Source organism: Diabrotica virgifera, chromosome 8 (assembly GCF_917563875.1).
Source record: "Diabrotica virgifera virgifera chromosome 8, PGI_DIABVI_V3a".
In the NCBI taxonomy this organism is placed as follows: Eukaryota; Metazoa; Arthropoda; class Insecta; order Coleoptera; family Chrysomelidae; genus Diabrotica; species Diabrotica virgifera.
In genome coordinates, this window is record NC_065450.1 from 100,052,789 (window position 1) to 100,077,244 (window position 24,456).

A 24,456-nucleotide genomic window follows, 5' to 3' on the forward strand; every position below is an offset into this window, starting at 1 on the left:
GATGCCTTTTTCCCATCCTTCAAGTGCTCTTCTCATAATATGCTCTCCATATATATTGAATAATTGTGGCGATAGTATACATCCCTGTCTGACACCCCGTTCTGGATGAAATTCGTTTGAAAGTGTGTCAAGCACTTTAACTGATCCAGTAGTGTGTTCGTATAGTTTAGTTATAAGCGAAATAAGGTGTTGGGGTACGCCACTTCTTTTAGTATTTGCCATAAGTGTCTCCACTTGACCCTGTCGAACGCCTTACGATAATCTATAAAGCATATGTACAGTGGATTATTGAATTCCCTAGATTTTTCGATTATCTGTCTTATATTTAACAGGTGTTCTCTAGTACCCCTACCTTTGGTAAATCCAGTTTGCTCTTGTGGAATTTCTCTTTGAAGGAATGTTTTTAGTCTCTCGTTGATTATATGTAGCATTATTTTACTGGCATGTGATATAAGAAAAATAGTTCTATAATTGTCGCATTTATGGAAGCTGCCTTTTTTATGAATTGTGGTTATTGTAGATTTTGTCCAGTCTTCAGGCCATTGTTTTGAATGCCATATTTGGTTACAGAGTAGATGAAGTAGTTTTACGCCAGTTTCTTCTGTGGCTTTGAGCATTTCTGCTGTTATCATATCTGGACCTGGTGCTTTATTATATTTGAGCTTACTGATCGCGAGTCTTACTTAATTTTCAAGTATATCAGGTTCTTCTTCCACCTCGTCAGAGATTTAGTTAACAGGTTCTTGGCGTTGAGCATCTTTATATAAGTCCCTGCAATACGATCTCCATGTCTCTGCTATATCTTCTCTGTTTGTTCTCAGAGTTCCAGTGTTGTCTTCAATGGCGCAAGTTCTGGCTTTAAAGTCTCTTGTTAAGTAGCGTATTTTTCTAAAACTCTCTCGAGATTATTCTCTCGGCTGATTATTCTGATCATGTCTCTCAATTTCTTTGCATATACCCTGGTAGTACTGGTTTTTGTCTGTCTTGCATCTTCGTTTTATTTCTCTATTGAGGTTTCTTAAACTAGCTTTTTCCCTTTCACTATGCACGCCACTTTTACGACACCTCATTTAAAAGCTCTTAAAATACAGATTTTAAAAATGTATAATACTTTAATCCTGTTCGAGAGCGTAGGCGAAAAATTTCTTTCTAAATAAATTTTTTTTTTCGAATTCTGAAAAACCAATAAATATTTTTGAAAATTTTAAACGCAGAATGAAATATTACAGTATTCTCGATGGTCCAAAGTCCCTGAGAACTCCTATAATGTTTATTTTAATAAGTCACAGTGGTGAAAAAAAAAAAGAAAATTTAGTGTGATTTTTAATTTCAAATATATCATTCAAAAGAAGCTTTTTGTTTATTTTAAGGGACTGTCAGCCCTCGGTAATAATCTAATCTTTCATTCTGCGTTTAAAATTTTCAAAAATACTTATTAGTTTTCTCAGAATTCGAAAAAAATAAATGCGTTTAAAAAGAGTTCGACCGAAATTTTGGGCCTGCGATCTCAAAAAGGATTAAAGTATTATACATTTTTGAAATCAGTATTTTAAAAGCTGTTAAATGAGGTGTCACATGATGTACTTTACCATTTAAAAAAATCAAAATTATGCCTGTCACCTGAAGAGGGCTCGCGTAAAGTTCGAAACGTTGATGCTATAATATACTATGGTTAGTTTAAAAATCGACCTGTCCGAGCGTTTTGCTTATATTCTTAATATAAACAAGTTAACAGGGGGGGGGGGGGGGAGTTCGAGTTTGGCAAGCGAGGCGAGAGGTCGTGTGGCAGGTGTATTGGCGATAAGGTAATTTCGAATTCGAAACCTATCACAATAAAAACACCGGTTTTTTAAAAGACCTATCGTTATCGATAATCGTTAAACTTAAAAAGCGTTCTTGTGCGAAATAAAAATAAACTTCTAAGTGTATAATAATAATATTTATATTAGTGCTGAGGTTAACATTTAATTTAAAATGGCCAGTGGCGGAACAGGAACAATTCGAAAGGAAACCTATAGAAAGAATGAAGAACTATCTGATAGTGGCGACGAAGAATCTAAGAAGAAAAAATATAAAGAAGATAAATTATATTTTGAAAAGAGTAACCTGACGAGACGAACACCGAATAAAAGCAACGACACAAATGAAGAGATGATAAAAATGATGCGGGAAGTTATGTGGAAAAATGATGAAATGATGGCAGAAATAAGAACCATACGGAAAGACCAAAAAGAAACGATGGAATATATTAAGGAGCTCAAAGAAAAAAACGAAAAATTGGAAGAAGGTTTAAAAATGGCAAACAATAGAATAGAACAATTGGAAAAAGATAGACGGAGAAATAATATAGTATTAAAAGGCCTAACACTAGATGCTACCGATGGAAAGCCTGTAAAGGAGTCAGTAGAACACTTCATAGGAAGAAATCTGAAATTAGAGGTCAGACTGAGAGGAGCGGTGAAGATCGGCGACCAAATCTTTGTAGCAGAAATGGAAAACCTAACGGATAAGATGAGTGTACTAAAAAACAAAGGAAAACTGAAAAATCTACAGGGACAAAAGGTGTATATAGAATCAGATTTAACAAGAAAGGAAAGGGAAATACAAGCAAAAATTAGGAAAATGGCAAAAGAAGAAAAAGACAAAGGTAATACTACGAAGAAAGGATATATGAAACTGGAGATTAATGGAAAGGAGTGGAAATGGGACCATAATAAAGAGAAACTTATACTAACTCACAGAAATATCGGGGAAGGGACTTCAAAAAACTAAAAGAAAATAATGAGACCGGACCCACAACAATGACAACCAAGGCAATGAATGGGAAAAGCGATAGGGAAAAAGATGATGCAAAGGTAAACAAGGATGAAAATAGGAAAAAGGGGAAAGCTAGATTGCAGAAAAAAGGAGAGATAAAAATGGGAACATGGAATGTGAGAAGCATCAATGGAAAAGAGGAAGAACTGGTAGAAGATATGATAAGACAAAAAATAGAAATACTAGGAATAACAGAAACGAAGATGAAAGGAAAAGGTCTTAAGAAAATACACAAAGGATATTGGTTACTTTGGGTAGGAGCGGATACAAAAGAGAGAGCAAAAGAAGGAGTCGGGATAATAATTGCACCGAATAGACTACAACACGTTATAGAAGAAACATATGTTAACCAGAGAATATTATCGGTGAAAATTAAACTGATGGACGAAGAAATATGGACAATAATAACAGCCTACGGAGTAAATGAAGATGCAAGAAAGGAAGAGAAAGATAAATTTTTCGAGGAGCTCCAAATGCAAATTGATAATGGGGAAGAAAACATAATTGTAATGGGAGATCTAAACGGTAGAGTCGGAAACAACAACAGCGGAATAGAGGAGTGCATGGGAAAAGAAGGAGAAGAAATGCTAAACAGAAATGGTGAAAGAATAATAGAAATATGTATGGAGAATAAACTAGTTATAACAAATACAAAATTTAAACATAAAGAAGTACACAAATACACGAGAGTACAAGACAGCAGAAACGAAAAATCAATCATAGATTACTTTTTGGTAAGCAGCAACAAATGGAAAAGAGTACAGGATACGAAAGTGAAAAGAGGCTCGGAGATTGGCAGTGACCACCATCTAGTAATAATGAGAATGAGAACAACAGAGGAAAAAGAAGAAAAGAGAAGAAAGGTAGTAAATGAAAAAATAAAAAGTTACAAATTAAAAGAGGAAATATATAAGAAGAAATTCCAAGAAAAATTAGATAATACTTTGAAAGGTAGGGCAAAAAATACAAATATAGAAAAAAAATGGGAATATCTAAAAACCAGCATAATCAAAGCAGCTGAGGAAACTTGCGGGAAAGCAAAAATAGCAAACACTAACATGAGGAGAACAGAATGGTGGACGGAAGAAATACGAGAGAAAATAAAGAACAAAAAAGACAAATGGAAAAGATACCTAAGCACAAAACACCCGGAAGATTACGAAGCATATAAAGAAAAAAGGAAAGAGGTTAAAATAGCGGTGAAAGCAGGAAAGGAAAGGTCATGGGAGATATTTGGACAAAAAATGACAAAAAATTATAGGGAAAACCAAAAACTCTTCTACGGCGCATTAAAACAACTCAGACAAAAGAAAGAGCACACGATGCCGAATATAAAAGACAAGAATGGAAACGTACTAACAGAAGAAAAACAAATAATGGAAAGATGGAGAGAACATTTCAAAGAGCTAACTCATGTAGACAAGGACAACATAGGGGAGATACAAGAAAGGAATGAAGAACAACAAGTGGAATCCATAACAAGAGAGGAATTAGAGAAAGCAATAGAAAGAGTAAAACTGGGCAAAGCACCAGGCAAGGATCATATCACCCCGGAAATGATAAAATTCATGGGGACAGAGGGAATGGATAGCATGAAAGAACTAATGAACGATATCATAAATAGAGCAGAATTACCAAAGGACTGGAAGAAAGACATTATATTACCAATACACAAAAAGGGAGACAAGAGAAACTGTAATAATTACCGAGGTATCACCATATCAAGTATCCCTGGGAAGGTATTAGCAAGAATACTAGAGACAAGAATAAAAACACAAATAGAAACAACTATGGAAGACACACAGTGTGGATTCAGGAAGGACAGAAGCACGCAAGACCTAATATTCACATTAAGACAAGTAAGTGAGAAGGTAATCAAGAAAAATAGAGAGATACATATGTGCTTCATTGACCTGGAAAAGGCGTTTGACAGAATCCGAAGAAAGGACGTTTGGAAGACACTAACAGAAAGGGGAGTCGACAGACACATAATAGAAGTAATAAAGGATATGTACAAAAATAATACAAATACAGTAAGAACCAATAACGAGGAATCCAGAGAATTTTCTACAAGTCAAGGCGTCAAACAGGGATGCGTGCTGAGTCCACTGCTATTCTCAGTGGTACTGGATGAAGCGATAAAGAAAGCCAAGAGAAGAATGAGAAAACTAACATTAGGATACTGGCAAATGAAACAGACTCAACTATCGGAGCTACTATTTGCAGACGACATGGTATTGATAGCAGAAAACAGAGAAGACTTACAGAACAATCTTGAAATCCTAGAAGAAGAACTATCAAACATAAATATGAAAATTAATACAGAGAAAACAAAAACAATGATAATTTCAAATACGAGGAAGACACACGCAATAGAATTAGACGGGAAACAACTAGAGCAAGTGGAATATTTTAAATACCTAGGAGTAATAATCGAATCAAATGGTAAACAAGACATGGAAATAAACGAGAGAATGGGACGAACAGGAAGCTTATTTAACACTATGAAAACAACATTTTTTGGGAAAAAAGGGATACCGGAAAAAGTAAAAACGGCAGTCGTTAAATCAGTAGTTAGACCAACAATCATGTATAGCAGCGAGACATGGACATTGACGGGGAGACAAAAATCCAGAGTCAATGCTATGGAAATGAGGTTCCTGAGGAAAATAGCAAACAGAAAAAGGACAGACAAAATACGAAACGAAACAATTAGACAAAACCTAAAACTAGAACCAATCAATGAAAAAATAGTAGAAGGACAACTTAGATGGTTCGGGCACGTGTGTAGAATGTCGAACGAGAGGCTAACAAAACGAGTGTTCGAAACGAGAGTGCAGGGGAAAAACAAAAGAGGGAGACCAAGAGTTATGTGGGTAGATGAAATCAGGAAAGAAGTCGAGAAGAAGGGATTGACATTGGAAAGTGCAAGAAACCTAGCGCAAGATCGGAAAGCATGGAGACTACAATGCCAAACTCAACTCCACCAGCCTTACACCTAAAGGTAGAAAGGCTTAGGACTAAGTAAAGTAAAGTAACAGGGGGGGGGGGCAACACTTATTCCACCGCACTGTATATTGTCTGTATATAATGCAATATGTATCTACCCTTATCTATATATCTGTCCCCACACAACTACTTAAAAATGGTACTGAAAAATTAGCTAAAATAATAACAATATTATTTAACCGTTTTTTAAATGGAGAACCGGTACCACAGACATGGAAAGAAGGATGGATAACATCTATACATATAAGAAAGGTAGTAAACAAGATCCAAATAAGTATGGAAGTATTACCGTAACTAAGTCGACTATAGGAAAAATAAAACACCTAATATGTGAAGAGTACCATCCAGACAAAAGGGACTTACTAATCATAACAAATCTTTACTGGAGTCAAAGAGCACAAATTGTAATAAATAAGGAATGCAGTGCAGAAATTGAAATCAGGAGAGGAGTTAGGCAGTGATGTATTATGTCTCCGTTACTCTTTAATGTATATAGCGAAGCCATTTTTGAAGAAGCATTACTATCTCAAAGTGGAGGAATAATAATTAACGGAAGATCTATTAACAACATAAGATATGCAGATGACACCGTGATTATGGCAAGCTCCAAGCTCTGCTGAACAACTCCAATTACATACTACTAAACAAGACAAACAGTTTCTGTGAAGAATTTGGACTAAAAATGAACATAAAAAAGACCAAAAACATGATAATAACTAAGAAAACAAATATACAAACGAGCATACTTTTGGGAAATGTACCGATAGAAAAATAAATACAAATACCTAGGAAGCTGGATTTCAGACAAAAATGATCAAACAACAGAAATAAGGACCAGGATAGAAATATCATGAAATGCGTTTAAAAATGAAAACAATTATCTACAACGAAGACGTTAAATTAGAACTGAGAGTGAGAGCTTTGAGATGCTACGTGTTCTCGATATTACAATAATATGGACTTGGAAAGCTGGACATTGAAGCAAGAACACATAAATAAACTACAGCCATTTGAAATGTGATGTGACAGAAGGATGCTTAGATTAGCATAGACACAGTAGAAAACGAACACGAAAGTATTGCGAGAAATAAACAAAGAATGCGAAATAATAAATACAATAAAAATAAGAAAGTTACAATATCTGAGACACGTAATGAGGAAATAGCGATATGAAATTTTACGACTGATAATACAGGGAAAGATAAGAGGCGGAAGGAGTATAAAGTTGCGTTCATAACGGAGACCATCGAATGGTATCATCGCCTAGAGCCTAGTACTCTTCATTTTCGTGAACGCTCGCATTTAACATAATGCATTTTATTTTAGAGGAAGACCTCAAATGCGCAGGAGCGATGACATCAAAAGAGTCGCAGGACCAATGTGGAAACGCCTCACACACAACAGAGATGAATGGCGAGAAATGGGAGAGGCCTTTATTCGACATTTCGAATAGAAAAAAAGGCTATAAAAAATTTTTATTTTACCTGGCGATCGATAATATGGTACGAGCAGTACGAGAAATACTAGGGAGCGAGGATCGGCGCCTCGTTGTGAGCGCTCACTCAGAAGGAGAGTGTCATGGTTGAAGAATGTAAGGGACTGGTTTAAATGCAGCTCCATAGAACTCTTCAGAGCAACGGTAGATAGAGTAAAGATAGTGATGATGATATCCAACCTCCGATTAGGAGATGGCACTTAAAGAAGAAGAAGAAGACCATCCAGACGAATCAGAGGAATAAAGCGGCTTTAGGGCAGGTAAATCCACAATAGACAGCATTTTCTGTATAACTCAAGTAATAAAAAAAATGCTGTCAAGAGCCCAAAAGTTGCATTTACTTATGGTAGGTCTATCGAAGGCATATGACACGTCCCCATTAATAGACTATTGGAAGTACTAGAAAAGGCCAGCATAGATGTATCTATTATATAGGCACTCAAAGAAGTACATAGAAACTCAACATCCAAAATTAAAAGCGGAAATAATATCAAAAGGTTTCCTGGTTACTAAAGGACTAAGACAAGGATGCTCTGTATAGCATCCATATCTTTAATCAAGTTTGTACTACATTTACGTTAGCCTGAACTCTGTGTGCTGCTACGGCTGGTCGTCGCACAGTGGTTCCAAGTGCTGAAAACAGGGTCATAGGTACTTAAAATAAAAATCCCTATTTAGGGATTTTCATGTTTATAATTGTTTTCTCATACTATCGTAGAGTGGTAATACGTAGGTATAAGGATCAGACCGGATCTTTTCGTATTCATAACACCGGGACAAGTAAGCCATGTACAACCTTATTTTTGTCGGCAGTAAAAGTCAAAAAGAACGCGTATATTGAAAACACTGTAAAACGTTTTGTGGTTTATTAATTTTATGTATTAATGTATGTATTAATGTAAAATAAAAGTTGACTAAAAATTTGATAACAATAAATGCTTAAAATTTGTTAAAAACAGTAAAAATATACTTGAAATAATCAAAATTTCGTAAAAATACATTCAAAAAGTACATAAATCTGCATAATTCAAATTAGTGTTTACTAATCTCAAAATGAGCAGTGTGCAGTCGGAAGATACATAATCACATTGGTTTAGCTTTAACTGCCTATGCATTGCTGGCAGTTGTTTGAATACAAAAATGTGAAATGACGGATATTACATGATTCTTGAGCTTATTGCGTATATATGTGCGGTTGTACATAAGTAATAGGTTCTGAATATTGTACTTTAAAACGAAAAGCAATTTCAAAAGTCCCTTATAATATAAAATTGCAAAAATATATGCGTTTAAAATAAAATTTTCGAATTTCTTTCGGTGATATTGGATCCGCTATTTTGTTTAAAAAAAAAATAATGTCAGATTCGTACTCACAGTTCATGACGACCTTTTCGGCATTTGGAACCACAGTGCTTTGTGAGAAGAGATTACAGTAATCTTGAACTGAACTTTTCAAGTCATTGCAGATAACAGAAATATTATGACAACGTTTGTAGCAGACAATAAAAATAATAGTACTTATGACATTGTTTGTAGCAGCAATAAAAATCAAAACGTTAAAATTTCAACCGATGTATCCTATATTTTTCTAAATCAACTTTGCCATATTACGCCAGTCAATGAGAGTAAGAACAGGATATTACCTCCGAATTCTATCCTACTGCGTGGATTTTAATGCTATTTTTAGAATAGCCTGTACTTATCTCCTAATTCAAAGTCTACCCTATACACTATGGCGCTTTTTATCTTGGGTTAGGTTCCCACCCCTTCTCGGAGGTGAAAATTTTTTTGGTTAAAATAACCACGGTAGTGGTTAGATAAACCAAATTCTAAGCAAAAACTGATCTATAATTTTTTTTGAAAACTCAATACTTTTTGAGTTAATCGGGGACTCTTTAAAAACATAAGTGCAAGGAAATTATTTAAAGGGTCGACTTTAATAACTCGATGAAACACTTTCCAAACAATAAGTTTCTGCGGGAAAGATTGGGCCTATGTGTGCTAAGAAAGCGGAGATTTTTCACGGACACTTGAAAATAAAATAACATTTCAAACTGACCCACAAAAATGAGAGTAAGACTAAGAAAATTTTGGGGCGGTATCAATCAAAAGACCCAGACAGGATACCTTTTCGAAGCAGAGGATGCCCACCAACAAGATGGACAGATGACCTGAAGTGGATATGTCAAAATTGGATGCAAGCGGCTCAGGACAGGAATTTGTGGGGTGAAGTACGGAAGGCCTACGTTCAGCAGTGGACAAGTATAGTATGAATAATGATGATAAATCAAAATAGTAACTAATCAGTTAGTTAGTTAATTAATATTCTGCTAGACTTGAGAAATGAGAACCTTCCAAACTTATCGTTATTTTGAACTTGTGAAGAATAGATCAGAAGATTGAACTGTCAGTTAGTTTAAACTTATGAGATTTATTTGTTCTGTTATTTTTTAATAGTAGATACATATGTATCTTTTATAAGAAATATATGTTCGGATTATCCGTACTTTTAAATTACCCATGCCACGTCCGGTCCCGTGGAGCACGGATAATCGGGGTTCTACTGTACTGCAAAAAAAATTGATGTATAATGTATTTTTAGAATGTTGTTCTGAAGCTATTTCCTTGTGGCATTTTTATAATTACGTATTTTTTATGGGAAATAAGCCACAATTTTACTAAAAAATTAATTTATTAACGAAACGTTAATAAATTAATTTTTTAGTAAAATTGTGGCTTATTTCCCATAAAAAATACGTAAGTATTTTTAGAAAAAATGAGAAATATATTTAACCCCTCATCCACCAGAATTTAAATGCATCGTTTTCCTTCTACAATACCTTTTATTTTAATATTATTTCTATGTTCAAAAAGTTGGACATGTTTAAAATGAATGGTTTAAAAAAAATAAGATCAAATTATAGAGCGCATTTTTAAATTTTCTTAAAAATCTTCTTTTTTCTCCCTGTAACTTGAAAACGGTTAGATATCATACAGTAATGAAAAATAAAAATAAATTTTTTATTCAAAAAACCCTACATGTTTCTACGGTATCTTTTTTCGGATCTCGTATCATTTTCGAGTTACATGGAGAACAAAAAATTTTAAGAAAATTTAAAAATGCGCTCTATAATTTGATCTTATTTTTTTCAAAAAACCATTCATTTTAAGCCCGTCTAACTTTTTAGATATAGAAATAACACTATAATAAAAAGTACTGTAGAAGGAAAATGATGCATTTAAATTCTGGTGATGAGGGGTTAAATTACTTCTCATTTTTTCTTAAAATACATTAGTCAAAATTTGTTTTGCATGTCAATCTGCAAACATAGTTTGAATGTAATCCACATTTAATATTGCTCATTTTAAAAGTCTTTTCAAGCATTACAAAAGGCATTGGTAGCATTATTATACACATAAAATCGACTGTTTCTCTGTTATTTCAAGTTGAATATACCGATTTGAGCATGCACAAAAAAAAACAAATTTTTTCACCTACCATATCTCGTTTTGTATTATAACTAGAAGATTTATGAAGGAACAAATCTCTTTGTTTTTTTTTATAAGCGACAAAAATGTTTTCTATAGTTTTTTTAGTTAGACGCATATTTTTTAAGTTATTCGCAAAAAAACGTCCGAAAAGGTGTCATTTTTCACTGAAACTGGCCAATTTTCAACCACGAATAACTTAAAAAGTGTTAAGTTTTCAAAAAAAAATATAGAATAGTTTTTGCCTATAGTTAGATTCTCTAGCCACTTCCGTGGTTATTTTGACCAAAAAATTTTCCACCCCCTTGAAGGGGTGGGAACCGCCCCCAAGATAAAAGCGCCGTAATATATAGGGTATACTTTGTTTCTTGAGCTATTCCCTACTTATTGTGAAAATATCAAGTAAATCGATGTGGTATGATGGAATTCGCAGCCACCTCTTACCCTCATTGACTGCCCTATATTCCAAAACTGAACTTGAACATCTTAATATTTTTGAATATTGAATAAGTCGATGGATGATTTTTATTAACAAAGTGTCGTTCCACAATCGATGTCGATTTAATTTGCGTACTTAAATCTTCCAAAAATAATAAAGTGTCCTTTCCATTTTTTTCATAATTGGGGTTAGAGTTACATTTTATCATGTTTTAAATTTGTCTTAAATATTAATACAATTCTTTTTCAGAAGCTAAAAACTGTGATGGAAAAACGTGAAAAAATTCCGCCGGAAACCTTTGAATCGTGCTATGATAAACTAAGTGATAGAATGTTCTTGCCAAATCTCGAAAACGACGGAAAACTTGGTGACGTAAATTGCACCATGCCTGTAGTGCCTGAACGGGACCTCTCATCGAAATCTCAACTTCCCCAATCCATGCTAAAAGAACTTACAAGGTCATACCAGGAACCCAAATTTATAGATGACACAATTAATTCCAATCATAAACTGACAGAATCAGGTAATTAGTATTTTATTTTATTTTAATTTTTGTTTATTTTGTGGTTATACATAAAATGGTTATACATAAATTTAAATAAATGAACCTACGGTAAGGGAGCCCAAGCGGGGATTTTTGCAGTTATTCGAGCGCGCCAGTTTATCACAACGGGATAAACCTTGTACCCTGTAAATGTACCTCTACTCTACAGTGATGAGCGCGCTAATAACCATCAGAATAACGCAAAAGTACGAAAACATAATATATTGCGAAGTAAAGAGAGATGAAACTAGTAGAGGTGGAAACTATCGGTATAAACGTAAAATTAACATTACATTACATAGTTTCCCATCTTTAGACGTCTATGACGGAAGTATTTTATAAAATTCTCCTGTCGCAGTGACAGTTGTCATATTCCTTCGATACGTCTAAAGGTGGGAAACTATGTAGGTAATGTAATGTTAATTTATACATTTATATCGATAATTTCCACCTCTATTAGTTTTATCTCTCTTTATTTCGCAATGTATTATGTATTCCATCTTTTGCGTTATTCTGCCGGTTAATAGCGTGCTCATCACTGTATAGTGCCTCTTAATACAGGGGAGTCCGAAAAAAAGTATCCTTAGAAAAACTCGAAATCGTTAGTGTATATTTAAAAAATCTGAATGTAATTGACGTATTCAATATTTTTAAAAAATCTATCGAATGGCACCAAACACGACCCCTTAAATAGAAGCTCCCATTTTTTATTAGAGGTTTTACGTAAAAATAAGTAACTTTTATTCGAGACAATTTTTCGAATTATGGATAGATTAAGCGGAAAAAACGATTTATGGAAAGGAAAATTAATTTAAAAACTGGAAAGTCCCTCACTTTATGGAAAACTTAACTTAACTTTTTTGGTTTTAGGACCTAATCTTCACAACCCAATAAGTCCCCATAACGCTCGAGTAACTGCAAAAGCATTCTTTCCTCACCTACTATACTATAAATATATTAACTTGTGCAAATAGCACTTCTCCAGAGATTATTTAAAGTAAAAACAAAAAACTCAGATCACTGACCATTATACACTTTAGTCTATCACCGCTGCCTTTACCAATCGGTGCATTCTCTTGCGTTTTTCTTTTTGGTGAGACAAACAAAGATTGGCTTTAACCATTCTTTATATAGCTAACCATTCTTTATCTACCGTTTAGGTAATACGCCTGAGCTATTTTGGTTCAGGAGTATAACTTAGAACATAAATGTGCTGCTCATCTATAGTTTTTATTAATTCGATAGGAAGCATGTCATGTCCAAGGCTTTTCCCGTTCTTCATTGTTTTTAATGCGTGTGCTATTTCTTCTCTTGTAATATCTGGGCCTATTTCTTCTGAAGTAAGTTCTATGTTTTCCAGGTCTCCTCTTTCATCATCGAACAGTTCGTCTATATAATCTGCCCGTTTGATACAGTTCCTATGCAGTTCGTGTTGGAGGCATTATTTTACGTTTTGTTGTTTAAGCTTGATTATGTCTTTTAATGTTTTTAAGTGTGAGTGTAATCCTGCCAATATGTGGGTTGTGGTCTGAGGCCACTTCTGCTCCGGGATATGCTTTCACGGCTTTAACAGCATTACGGTATGTTTTATTTGTTATAATGTAGTCTACTTTGTTATATTTCTATTTGATATGAAAATTAAAATTTGATAATTATAGACAAAATTCAATTGAATATAAAATATTTTCAATTTTCTCAACCACGGGCATATAAATTTAGAACAACCTGTATACAACAAATTGTTATATTTAATTTTAAGAAGTGATTAAATAAGACTCAAGTGAAATCGATAATAGGCCATTATCGTTGTTCGCGGAAGGATCGGTCATTAGACGATGCTAAATAAGACTAAGTGGAAATAGAGAATAGGTCATTAAAATTTGTATATAGTAGAAAGTAATTTTAGAATGGGAATTAACTATTTTCTTTGAAATCCATTAAGCATATTTAGAAAGTTTAAAAATTGGTTTTGAGGAATACTGCGAATGAGAGTTGGTGGTGGAAGTTTGATTTGTGAATCTGGAAGGGATATTTAGAAAGTAGGGGAATGAATGACAAATAGAGAGCAGAATGTTTTGAGCTGTCGAGAAGTGAAGTCGAGTAGTAGACGGTAGTGTACGGAGAGTGAGAAAGCCGGTAGTTCCGTGAGTGTGGAGTATCTATCGTGGAACGAGAAGTAGGCCAGGTCGAGAGTAAAAGAACCTCCTTGAGCCAAGAGTGTCCCGGTAGCTGATAGCAGTTTCGAAAAAGGTAGAACACAGCATCACGACAAAAGCAAGAACGAGAGCTATTAGAGCTAGTTTTTCAAAGGAGAACATTACTGGAAGCCAGGACGAGGTTTGATCGCAGCCAAGGATAGCAGGAAACGGGTCTTGTGTGAGGACATTTTCAGTTCACCAGGAAAAGGTCAGTCTCATTTGTTTGGACATGAATGTATGGGTTTTTCGTATTAAATTCCACATAAAAAATTGAATAACATAATCAATAATATCAGATAAGCTTCATCAAAGTTAAATAGAGTTGTTCATAATAACTCCTAATAGTAAAATGTTAATAAAAACTTTCAATTGAAAACCAAAAGGAAATAAGATTCCCATTTGTAAATGTTATGTTTAAGAATAATAAGAAATAGCAAATATTAAGCATTGATTGCCTTTTAAATAAAATAAAAAATATTTTGATTATAATTGTAACCCATATGTGTATTTTTTTACTCTTTTCTTTTCTATCCCGATTAGGAACCATTAAGAAATATTTGAAGCCACGAAAGTAAGTAATTAATTTATAATTCGCCCTGAGATTGAAAACATATTGATATGTGATCTAGTTAATTAATTAGATTAGTATTAATACATTGATTAAATTAAGTGACATATAAGAATATTATCTCATATCAATAATAAAGATCACAACAACTGTCGTCCAACGTGGAGGGCATTGTAAAGTATTTCTAGTGGCAAATTTGAAGGATAGAAAGAGTAAAGCCGGTATTTGAAAATTTATATGCCTGTGGTAAAAAGTGAGATACTTACATTTGATAACATAAAATTTTAGATCTCTTTAGGTACAAATTTTACATAACTGATTTAATATTTTATTTTTACGATATTTACATTTGATATATTTATTGACAATTTATAATATTTGGGTGAGAAAAAGTCGTCGTGGTAACATACTAGTAAAATTTCATATTTGGCAGGGACAGTACTTCTTGAAAACAAATGTCTGTGACAAGAAGCCAAAGCAAAGACAACAAAAAACAAAAAGAACATTCAAATCAAGAGAATAATTCAGACCAAGAAGATATTTTAGACACGACAATCATGGCATCAGAACAGCAAGAATTATCAGGAATAGATAAATTATTACAAATGATGCAACTCCAGTCACAAAGAATAGAACAAAAAATGGATAAAAATCAGGAAGAAACATCAAAGAAAATGGATAAAGTGGATCAAAAAATGGATGAAACACAGAAAAAAATGGATTACAATCAACAGGAAACAAAACAAGCCATAGAAGAAAACAACAGAAATATAGAGAGTATTAAGAAGGAAATGGTTAAAAAAATAGAAGAGATTGCAGAAAAGAGCGAGAAACAGGAGTTAGAGATTAAAGAAATCAAAATCAAAATAAAGGAGGTAACGAATTGCCAGAAAAAGGAAATAGAAAATTTGGAAAATAAGTTGAAAAATGCTATTCAAGTAGACAGAGAAGAAGTGGAAAAAAGAATCACAGAAATAGAAAAACAAGTCACCGAAAACAGGACGCAACAGAATGTCGGAGAAAGAAGAGAAATGGTTATACATAGCACAGATGACGTGAAGATAAGGTTTGGCGGGGATGTAAGAAGATTACACCCAGTGCCGTTCATAAATAGCCTGAAAAAGAAAATACAGCACATCGGAAATTTCGAAACAGCAAAAGAAACTATCAGAAACCATCTCAAATATGAAGCAAGCCTATGGTTCGATAGCAAAGAAGAAGAATTCGGCAATTGGCAACAATTTGAACAAAAATTTTTGAATTATTTCTGGGGAAAGGTCCAACAATTGGAAATTAACAAGGAATTGCAAAATGGGAAATACAATGATAGGATGGGTGTATCAGAAAGGACATATGCTTTGCAAATTTACAATAATGCAAAACATTTACAATATAATTACTCATCGGAACAATTAGTCGAACTGATTGCAAGACATTTCGAGGAAACGCTGGAAGACCATATCACATTGCAAAATTACAAAGACATAGATAGTTTATGCCAATTCCTACAAATAAGAGAATCACGTCTAAGAGAAAGAAAATCAAGAAGGTCGCGAGAAGATTACAGGCCCCGAGAAACACAAGATTACAGAGATAGAAATCAAAATAGGAGGGACTATACAAGACGAGATTTTAATCCCAGAAGGGAAAACGAAAATAGAGACAACGGAAGAGGAAATTATGAACAAAGAAATAGGCAATGGAATGAGGATAGAAATCGAGAATACCAGAATAGAAACACCACACGCTCAAATCAAGAAAACAGAAATAATGGTAGACAAAATGAACAGGGATATCGAGAAAACCGAAATATATCCAAAGACAGGAACAAAATAGAAAAAGAAGACCAGTGACTTTCCAAAAGGGTGAAAAAGTACTCGTGAGGGCATTACGAGTATCAAATCTTCTTGGGGGCATTTGCGCAAAGTTGATGCCTGTTTTCGAAGGCCCGTATATCGTGAATAATGAAAATGGGATAAATAGTTATGAGTTGAGGCACAGGAACTCGGAAAAGATCCGAGGAATTTATAATATTCACGATGTATACAAATATCACGAATAAAAGACAGAATTACATGAAGTAGATAGTAAGTTAGGATATAAGACGTAGATTAAAGTAAGGAAATATACAGGGAGTTGGTTTTGCCTCGAGAAAATTTATTTAAAAATACAGATAAATTTTATCGAATACAAGGCGGGGATTTGTTATATTTCTATTTGATATGAAAATTAAAATTTGATAATTATAGACAAAATTCAATTTAATATAAAATATTTTCAATTTTCTCAACCACGGGCATATAAATTTAGAACAACCTGTATACAACAAATTGTTATATTTAATTTTAAGAAGTGATTAAATAAGACTCAAGTGAAATCGATAATAGGCCATTATCGTTGTTCGCGGAAGGATCGGTCATTAGACGATGCTAAATAAGACTAAGTGGAAATAGAGAATAGGTCATTAAAATTTGTATATAGTAGAAAGTAATTTTAGAATGGGAATTAACTATTTTCTTTGAAATCCATTAAGCATATTTAGAAAGTTTAAAAATTGGTTTTGAGGAATACTGCGAATGAGAGTTGGTGGTGGAAGTTTGATTTGTGAATCTGGAAGGGATATTTAGAAAGTAGGGGAATGAATGACAAATAAAGAGCAGAATGTTTTGAGCTGTCGAGAAGTGAAGTCGAGTAGTAGACGGTAGTGTACGGAGAGTGAGAAAGCCGGTAGTTCCGTGAGTGTGGAGTATCTATCGTGGAACGAGAAGTAGGCCAGGTCGAGAGTAAAAGAACCTCCTTGAGCCAAGAGTGTCCCGGTAGCTGATAGCAGTTTCGAAAAAGGTAGAACACAGCATCACGACAAAAGCAAGAACGAGAGCTATTAGAGCTAGTTTTTCAAAGGAGAACATTACTGGAAGCCAGGACGAGGTTTGATCGCAGCCAAGGATAGCAGGAAACGGGTCTTGTGTGAGGACATTTTCAGTTCACCAGGAAAAGGTCAGTCTCATTTGTTTGGACATGAATGTATGGGTTTTTCGTATTAAATTCCACATAAAAAATTGAATAACATAATCAATAATATCAGATAAGCTTCATCAAAGTTAAATAGAGTTGTTCATAATAACTCCTAATAGTAAAATGTTAATAAAAACTTTCAATTGAAAACCAAAAGGAAATAAGATTCCCATTTGTAAATGTTATGTTTAAGAATAATAAGAAATAGCAAATATTAAGCATTGATTGCCTTTTAAATAAAATAAAAAATATTTTGATTATAATTGTAACCCATATGTGTATTTTTTTACTCTTTTCTTTTCTATCCCGATTAGGAACCATTAAGAAATATTTGAAGCCACGAAAGTAAGTAATTAATTTATAATTCGCCCTGAGATTGAAAACATATTGATATGTGATCTAGTTAATTAATTAGATTAGTATTAATACATTGATTAAATTAAGTGACATATAAGAATATTATCTCATATCAATAATAAAGATCACAACAATATATGGTTCCTAACTACTTTCTCCGATGTATCTGCGGGCGATCCCCATGTCTGTTTGGTAGTTTGAAATAATCAATACTGCTCTTGGTAAAATTTTAATAGACGGACGGTCCCCTCTCGTTACGATTTCCAGGCCATAATTTCCTACACACTTTCCACTTTGCCCCCTTCTGATCTTTGCATTGAGATCACCTAGGACTATCGTGATTTCTCTAGTTTTCGCTATTTTTAGTGCTTCTTCGATATCCGGGTAAAATAATTCAACTTCTTCTTTGTATTTTTCGTAGGCATTCACCACAGGAGCATACACTTGTATCAAGTTCAAGTTGGCGTGAGATGACACTAACTTTAATACCATTACTCTTTCTGAGCTAAGAAAAAAGCCTTTCACTGCTCTATTAGATATTTTATTAACTATTACTGTCTATGTTGATTGTCCTCGCTACCAGAATAATATATTGTGGCTTCATTTGTTGAGAAATACCTGGCTTCACTGATACCAAGTGTATCAATATTCAACCTGTTCATTTCTTGAATAATATTTAGCACCTTACCAGGCTGAAACATACTCTGAACATTCCAGGTTCCAATTCTAGTATTTGACAGTCTTATTCTTTCGTCTCCATTTTTCTGACAAGGAAAATGCTTTTGATTGCTCCACCTTCGGGGCCGATTTCTCAACCCGAGAACGAAAGGGTGCCCAAATTCATCCGCCCCAAGCCATTGGTCAGTAAGTGGGTGATTGCTTATACCGGCAATCATTCGGTGAATGGGAGTAGGATATATAGGTGGTGCAAATTGGGGGTGTATGGGAGGAGAGCTTAGGGATCTGAGCTCTCCTGGGGGATATAGGAGAAAGCCAGTAGCTAGCGCAGGGCAAGGACGCCGCTCCTTGTAGCAGCCTGTCCTCTACCGGCATAGTAGAAGAGTGCTACCCGCTACAGTAGTCAATATAAAAACGCTTTGAACCGAGTTTCCTCTTTACTAGAACTACTGATGATGTCCATGGAGTGTTTGACGGTTCAATTACCCCTTGTTTGTTCATATCCTTGATATTCTCTTCGGCTTCATCTCTTTTCGCAAATGAAAGTCGTCTAGGCCGTTGTTTGATTGGCTGAGCATCTTAGGCATTTATTTTATGCGTTAATATTATTGATTTGCCCTTACCCTTAAAACATGCCCCAAAAGAGGGTGATATTTGTATCACATGAAAAGAGAATAGAATTTTGACAAGATGTTGATATGTCATATTAGGGGATGTTACACAATGAAGAACATAGCCTCAGTAGCTCAGAATCGGAAGAGATGTGGAGGTGGATATTTAATAGATGTTATTAGTACTTATACTCTTATTAGCTTAGAAATAAAAAAATAGAAAAATCAAAATAAGAATGTCTGAAAAAAAAATAAAATATCGGGCGCAACTGGTTACCTCAAAGGAACCAAAAATTTTACAAAAAATAGAAATAATAAAGGAAAGATAGATAAATCAAAATAAAACAAAAACATAGTCAAATAGAAAATATACAATAGACAAAATACTTATAGTGTAACTTACCTTATCTTACTCTATACTCTATCTATACTATACTCAGCTAATTCTTTACTGTTCTTACGATTAAAGAGAGAAGGAAAAGAGAAATAATAAGATGGTAATTAGCAAATAAAACATTATTTATTAAAACAAAAAATGAATTTACGAATCTGTGATCTCACGGTGTTACAAATTGAGATCGAGATTACCAAACAAATTAATGAAAGAAAAGTTCTACATAAAAAATACCTTGTAATCATTGTCCTTGAATCTTTCTGTGGGTTGTTAAGTCCAAGGCGCGATTTCACTTCACTAGTCACTTTATAAATGATTGATACAGCAACAGTACATATTTGATAAAACCATAGTTCATAAAAAAATTTATAGAAAAATTCAGCATTGTCAAAATAAATTAGCACTTACTCGAACAAAAATATTTAAAAAAGAATTTGTTATCTAGTTCATTAACGGAAACAAAAAAATACTAGCAAACTTTAGGCTTAAACTGGGATGTTGAACTAGTAACATCAAAAGAACACTTCCTCTGCATAATTCCTGGATCTGACTGCATGTAAAAAAAATATCAAAAGTGGTAAACCATAATAGCAGCTAAAATTGCCGGAGTTCCGTTGTATTACACCGCAATGCATCGCCGGGCTGATTTAACTATCAGCCGGCCGAAGAACTTGTAACTACATTTTACTTTCACTAAGTTGGAACTGACTGCAACTCCAAACTAAACTCGATGACAGCCTTAATGGAACTCAACTTGAAGATGGCCCAGATGGAACTGCTTGAACGGTCTCCTCAAACTCTAATCAAAACGCCCTTTCCAAAATCATCACACGATCTATCCCATCAACAATCCATCGACCAATTACAGAATCAAAACACTCAATGAATCAAATCTTAACCAATAAGAAGTTGCAAATTACGCTTAAAGTTCAACCCTCTAACGCATATCAAAACAGCTCGACCAATCACAAAAAACAAACAAGCAGATCTCAATATTTCACTCCACCCATTCTTCCCATGGAAAATGCTAAGTCGGCTGCATTCACAACCAAGGCCCGTTCTCATACAAAAATACTTAAGTCAGCTATAAGAACACTTGCTGGATTATATAAACACACTCAAAGGCTCTTATCGACATTTCAACTCTAAAATAAATAAAACCCCGACTTTCTGTCGGTAAAAACAATTTACTGGAAGATCTATGACTTTGATGCCTTTGGCAGTGAGCCTCTCGGCAAACACCGCTGATACACTTAAAAACAATTACGTCACATTCTGCGTAGAAATAAATTATACATCCGACTATTCGTGAGAATCAAGAATAAATCACGTAATACGAAAGATTTGTGAGAACTTACGATTCTTCGATAAACAAATATGAATTCAACGATTCTAACATATAGGGTGTAACGAAAGTGTTACAAATGTAAACTGGATCGAAATTTCACATAACCTTGGTACCGTTACACCCTTCTTATCAATAGCAAGAAGATCTTGAAATTCTATCAGCATAGACTTCACTTTTTCCGTTAGTTCATAGTCAAGATCTGGGCATCTTTCAATGACCACCTCAACAAGCTCCTTTGGATACTTCGACTTCGATGATTTCTCATTGGTATTCATGGAGCCAATTGAAGCCACGAGAACACACTGCCCGATCAAAGTTTTCTACTCAAGTTAATAGCAGTTTCCTTTAACACTCTTACAGACACGACATCTCGAACTCTCAGAAAATCTTTTGCCCTTAGGATCTCGACATTGTTCACATCTTCGACCATTTACTTAAACTTCCATCTCGGCAGTATCCAGCAAGCCTGGTCATCAGAATTTTCTCAGTATTACCGGATATGGTTATGTCACATGTAGTTAGTAAGCGGATAACATCTTGACACATTTTGAACATCTAATCCCCAACTTTTCTTAGTACATCCTTACCCAATATGAACTCGTCGAAGATCTCGGCAATTAATACTTGGTGTTTACTTGGCATCGCGATACGAACTACTCTCCGGACTATTTCCTCCAGAGGTTCATCATGGTGTTAGTCACTTTCTTCAATGGTTCTTACTCAATGGTTTCGTGAAATTTGCCTAGCTGTTTCGTCTTCCAATGCAATAACAAGTGCTTCATCTAAAACTTTCGGTCTTGATTGTCGTAAAACTTTCTGCAGTTCACTCTTTATTAACCCATTGACGAAGGTAACTACAGCAATGTCTTCCAAAATGCCAACCGCACAGCAACATCTGCTTGAAATTGTTGCAGATTCTCACTTGCTCGTTGAATTCTACTTCGCAGTTGTGCTTTGTATACTACTTGCAGTAGATGGGCATCTCCATAGCGATTTTCCAGACGAGTGAAGAAAGGCTTTTAAAGTAAGCTTTAATTGATATCCAATTAAGTTATTACTCCACACACCGTATCACCAAGGTAGCAATAAAAACAGTTAGTGTATAAGATAAATTGTTAGAATAATTTTTTACCAAGCAACAAAAACAAAATTTGTTTAATTTATTAACGTTTTGAATTTTGATAACGATTTCCAAAGTGGAAATCGAAGCTACAACTAAACGTAGTTTCAAAATTGTGGTTTATTCCCAACTAAAATAGTAAATTGCATAAAATGTGTATTTCAAACATAAATGTTAACGTGAAATTTTACAAAGTCGCGTACTTCGATGCAAAACCAAAAACATTTACACACGGTAATAATGGACTAAACATTGACAACAATGACCCCGTAACCAAATTTGCTCCTACTTTTTACATGCGTCGCATCAGTTTTTATTTGACTGCTCCGTATCGTTTAATTTCTGCTATTCATCATCATCATCATCATCAGTAGCTTGACAACCCTTTTTGGGTCCTGGCTTGTTCTAGGATTTTCCGCCGTTCTGTTCTGTTCCTTGCTTTGTTCTTCCAGTTGGTAATCTCAAGTGTTTTCAGATCTTGTTCAACTTGTTCCATGCATCTGAGTTTGGGTCTTCCCTTTGACTTTCTCCCTACTGGTGTCTGCCTCATTATATGTTTAGGTGTTTCAGTCTCCAACATCCGTTCAACATGACCTATCCAGCGCAGACGTCCGATCTTTATGGATGTTATGACGTCGGGTTCATTGTATGCTGCCTATAGTTCAAAATTACATCTTCTGCGCCATACGTAATTTTCCTTCACCCCCTTATATATTATGTCATGTCTAAGGATTTTTCGTTCAAACGTACCTAATAGGTTCTCATCGATTTTCGACAGTGTCCATGTCTCTGATTCATATATAATGACCGGTTTTATCAGGGTTTTGTATATTTTGCATTTGGTAATTTCTGCTATTGTACCTATGCCCAATATTTAAAGAAAAAGATCGGAAAAAGTTTAAATGAAAATAGTAAGTGTTCTATTTTGTAAAAACACTCATGGAGCGACACTTTTCTATCCAATTGAAGGGCCAGGAGGAAAAACGGTTTGAGTCCATTTAACAAAATTTTTCAGGAGACGAAAAACAAAGTTAAAATTTTTAAAAATAATCTGATCGTTCTTTCATCTGCTCACTGTGACGTAAATTATTCTTCCCGCTTATGCCGTATCTTTCTTCCTCTATTTAACTATTACATCGAATTGAGAGCATGTTTTTGTTAGTATTGTTTGCTGTGGTTGAAAGAGACGGCACTGAACTATAATAATATTGTCAAAACTGAATTTCGATTTTTTTGAACTAAAAGCCGTTTTTTCCCTCACCCATCAATAAATATATCCTATAATTTATACATAATCATAACATATTATTAATTTTACAGGGTTAGAGGAATTTATGGAATACACTCGTAACCACGACGATTCACTTTTTAATTCTATGAATTCCAAACACGATGGAAGTATTCTTAATCATATTCACCAGAAGCAGATCTCCTACGCCCATTCTGAAGGATACCATAGTTACGTTTCAAGTACAGACTCAACTTCTACTCCTTTTTTGGATCGCTTGAGAAGGGATAGCGAAGCGGCAGTTGGAAGACCTATGTCTTCCAACACTTGGGATGAGCTAATTCCTGAAGACCGAAACAGTAGAAGTGAAGGAAGAGACAGTGTTGTTACTACAAGCTCCGGAAGCGTTTCTTCTAGTGAAACACTCAAATGGCACGGTTCTATGAGTGATGTTTCTGTCACGTCCCATAGTAGCTCTCGTCATAACTCGAACAGTTCAACTAGACAATTAATAGCTCATAGTGCGAGAGTTCAAACACCAAAAAGACATCATTCAGAAAGTGTATTATATATGAGTGGGGAAAAGGAAGGTTCGTTAAAAACCAGGGCAGGCCGAAATTGTAACGTAAATAAACTTAAATTTTTCCCTTTAAATACTTACAACACATACACGGTACAGGAAAATGAAAATCAGTCAACTAATAACTCTAACACTTCTAACCACAGGTAAGTTTACTTAGATTTCATTACTAAATTCACCTATTTTTTACATTAAATATTAAATTAACATTACCAAATCAAAACACAGCAATAATAGTCTGGACAAATTATCGAAAACAGGCCATTTTTGCGAAAAGTTTTTTAGCTTTTATTTCATTACTGGAATCGAATCTTAAGATTGCATATACAGGGTAATTCATTAATAATGTCCAATCTCAAGTTGTAGATTCTCGACCTCAAAATATTAAGATTTGACCCAAATCACTTAAATAAAGTATGCCTCGTTAATGAGTTACAGTTATCGTTGTCATACTTAACAGAAAATGTAGGTACTGTACGTCCTACTCAATTATGATAAATAAACGTATCTGGCTACTATAAGAGGTGCACAACAAGGGACAGTGAATGGTTTACCCTTCCCAAATT

At 34.4% G+C, this 24,456-nt stretch overlaps 1 protein-coding gene across 3 annotated transcripts in view; it reads left to right on the forward strand.

Moving 5' to 3' along the window:
• Positions 1–24,456, forward strand: part of LOC114342595 (protein Shroom) — a 582,613-nt gene that overhangs the window by 287,738 nt on the left and 270,419 nt on the right. For all 3 annotated transcript variants that reach the window (XM_050659441.1, XM_050659440.1, XM_050659439.1), the window contains 2 exons: positions 11,499–11,772; positions 23,403–24,036. In XM_050659441.1, the coding sequence (XP_050515398.1) occupies positions 11,499–11,772; positions 23,403–24,036 (908 nt within the window). The remainder of the gene's footprint in view (positions 1–11,498; positions 11,773–23,402; positions 24,037–24,456) is intronic.